General features: G+C 38.4%; 1 protein-coding gene across 1 annotated transcript in view; it reads right to left on the bottom strand.

The window, feature by feature from the left end:
* Positions 1-688: 688 nt before the first annotated feature.
* LOC107666590 (probable E3 ubiquitin-protein ligase MID2) overlaps positions 689-3644 on the bottom strand; it is a 65228-nt gene continuing 62272 nt past the window's right edge. Inside the window, exons 9-10 of the mRNA XM_016457996.1 lie at positions 2752-2959; positions 689-1152 (exon numbers count right to left, since the gene is read on the bottom strand). Of these exons, the coding sequence (XP_016313482.1) occupies positions 750-1152; positions 2752-2959 (611 nt within the window). The 3' untranslated portion in view covers positions 689-749. The remainder of the gene's footprint in view (positions 1153-2751; positions 2960-3644) is intronic.

Here is a 3644-nt window from a genome sequence, read left to right as displayed (position 1 = left end):
GCACATTTGAATGGTAAACGGATGAATCAACTTGTCTTTTTGCCAGTCGTTCAAATATTTTTGAATGGATGGATCTGATAAATATGGACTATAGTCTTGAAATTCAGTTCTTGACGGCGTTTGAATGCGTGTCAATGGACGAACACCTCCACAGATGGGATTTTGCGACACATCGTATATCAATTATTAAAGATACACGTTAAAAACACCTGGGGAACTTGTGCCTCATGCTGTTCACAAAAACAAAACCAGAAACTGAGATAGTGAGAACAAATCACAGAGGAAATACATATCATGCCATCATCTTCAGACATATTTTAAACCAAAGCATCATCTTTTCTTCCTGAATATGAAAAGTGTGTTATAGACCCATCAGATAATAAATGTAACCCTTATTAGAAACACCAAATTGTCATCCTAACATAATCCACTATATTCGGTCCAAAAGGAAGTCCAACCCTGTCTCAAGTTACCAAGACTTTTTTACACACAGGGGCAACAAATTCAACTCTAAAAAGTGCTTTTAGGAATACATTAAAACGGACAAAAAAGCAAACCAATGTTTAGTCATAAATAATTTACAATTTCCCCCATTTCAGCGGTTTAAATCTGAGAGCTCATAACCCACTCGCTTAACGCTCATTAATGTGACCAGAACTATCAGGAACAACTAAAGATCCAACTTCAACCTAGTTATGAAAACCAGGAAAAGAAGAAGGGTGAGGGAACCTTCTGGAATAACTGATGCCTCAGTGGCAGCTCTTCACTCCGGACACATAGGGTGAATCCTGTTGGCGGCAGATGCCTTCTTGCTGCTCGCTGCAGTCCACGAAGTCAGGCACGGGCAGCCCTGACATGATCATCAATGACTTGTTCCAGATCATGAAGGTGGGAGCCACTGGAAGCAGGAAGGAAACGTCAAAAGTGTATATGTGCTGGGAGTTCATGGCGTCGTAGAAGGACAGGGCATTGTTGTCGTAGTCCAGCAGCACCCCAACCCTGCGCAGCTGTAGGGACGCCTCCACGATCGACTCCTTGTTGTTGTGCCGCACCAGGAAGTTGTTGTTGCAGCGTGAGAAAACCCAAGATGATGAGTTTTTGCCGCTCCATTCGTTTTTGGGTGCTGACTTGTAAGCCACTCCAAGAGCGTACCTGAAAGGGAAACGATTTGAAATGTTGCCATTGGAACACAGGTGAGATAAAACTGATTTTAACAACTTGTTAGTTCATTATATAAGACATTTTAGTTTAGTAATATCATTTATATTTAGCATCAAGAACCTGGGTTCCCAAATCTTGACATTTATTAAAATGTTAATGCACCATGTGAAAATTCAACTGAACTTCACAGTCAGAGATCATTAGGAATATCCCAAAGCCTAATACCTTATTCAGAAAGCACAAATAAAGACATTATTACAAAATAACAAAAAAAATGGTTAGATTTATAATAATATATTACAAGCACAATGTAAAAATTACACACACAGTGTACTCTTTTAACTGTTTAACTGTCAGAAATCCGAACTTGTCAAGAGTAACATTACATTAAGTACATTAAGATGCACATTTTCCAATTCTTGTAATGTCTGTTACATTTTTTAATGCACAATTTGTTCATAAGTACGGAGCCCCGCACATGGCATGCAGGAAAAAAATAGTAGGCTGAATCGTGTGCACGATTTACTATTTCGTTCCCTTGATTTATAAATTGTGTGCACAATTTATAAATCGAGGGAACGAATTAGCAAATTGAGGGAACGAAATAGTAATCGTGTGAACGTTTTAGTACATCGAGGGAACGAATTAGTAAATCGTGCGCATGATTTATTTATTTTTTCTTGCATGTCATGTGCAGGGCTCCGTACATAAGTGAAGTAACATACCAAGAAGAGGTATGCTATTGTGTCTTTCAAAAACAAACCAAATATAATCAGCTGCAAAAAAGCACCTAATATTGTGCAGTTAGGAAGTCTTGCTGCCTTAAAATTTTAAGTTTAGTCAACTTGAAATGTTAAATTGTACTATGTGACAACTTGGATATTCGAGTTAAGGCAGCAAGCACTTACTTTAAGTTGAAACGTTTTTTTTTTTTTCAGCGAAAAGATAAATAATATAAAAATTACTGAGAAAACTTGAGAAAAAAATAAGAACTAGTAACAGCATTGTGTATATATAATCTATGGATACTGTAAATATATATAAGTATTATACATATTATAATATTAAAGTTATAATAGTATAATTTAAAAAATAAATATTACCAATAATATGAAATCCGTACAGTAAATTATGTTTGATGTACTTTATACAGTATATAGAAGGGAATCTGGTGAAATATATATATATATAATATTAGGCAACTTATACAACTTATAATGCTACTACTAATAATATATAAACACACAATAATATATATTACTCTGTTTATATATAATGTATATACCCCCTTTTTTCCACAAATACCGTGTAATAAATAAAATAATAAAAATGTTATGAATTATTAGGCATATTTGCTAAATGGAATAGAGTTAGTGTCCATTCACACCAAGATGATAACTATAACTACAAAATTTCGTTTCTATTTTAAAGGAACAAATTTCAAGCAACATAAGGGTTGGCAGGTAATGACATCCTTTTCTGTTTTAAGCAAATGATCTATGGGGAATATGACTCAATTGCCTATTATACACTTTTGACAACTGCCTATTAACATAACAGTTACAAGCCTGAAAATCTGAAATCACTTACCATGTGGAGGCGCCCAGTAAAACCTCCCAATAATGGCAGCCACTGTCGATGAAGACGTTGCCAGCGGCACCATAGGATCCGGTTCCGCTAAAGCGCTCCGGAGTGTGACTCTTCTTCAGGGAGCTTTCATCCTTCTCCATGGTCAGACAGTCATTGGAGAGGCGCAGCTTCTTATGGGCCGTTTTGGGGTCCAGTTTGAAAGGCTGACCTGAGGAGCGGAGAGGACAGAGATGGGTGAGATACATCAGGAACATGTAACAAGAGCCAGTGGGGAATGAGTTTGGTGACCTGAGAAGAAACTCTCACTGGTCTGCTGGAATTCGTGCAATTTGTTAAATGTCAGATTGAGCTCTTCTGGTTAATTAGGAGATGAGCGGTTGTGATAAAAGGCACAGTGTGTGTGTGTGTGTGTGAGAGTTAAAGACAGAGAGGACCAAATGCTAAATGAAGTCAGCTTACGTATATGATTTGAGTTTTAAATTTCTTGAAAAGCAGAGGTGACCCCACAGGCCCGACATTTAACTCTGGCACGTCTAAATCTTCCCATCCCTGGCATACTGACTGACAATGCAGCAAAACAATCAGCTGCGCTCCATCCCTGCCCACAAACCAATCATCTCAACCCAGAGTGAGGTTTACTGCACCCAGATATGAAAGGTTCTGGCAATGTGCTGCTGGAAGCCAATTACATTAACACGCTCTTGTCTTTGAACTGCTTATCGCTGCGAGCGCAGCCATTCTCAACACTCGTGCAGTCATGCCATTTTACAGCATGTGTTTGAGGGCACTGGGAAAAGCGATGCAGATGCGCGCGCACACACACATACGCACGCACACACACACACACACACACACACACACACACACACACACACACACACACACACACACAC

This window comes from Sinocyclocheilus anshuiensis, unplaced genomic scaffold, assembly GCF_001515605.1.
Source record: "Sinocyclocheilus anshuiensis isolate Anshui unplaced genomic scaffold, SAMN03320099.WGS_v1.1 scaffold1293, whole genome shotgun sequence".
In the NCBI taxonomy this organism is placed as follows: domain Eukaryota; kingdom Metazoa; phylum Chordata; class Actinopteri; order Cypriniformes; family Cyprinidae; genus Sinocyclocheilus; species Sinocyclocheilus anshuiensis.
Note: the sequence above shows the minus strand (reverse complement) of the source record. Positions and strands in the feature narration are given on the sequence as shown.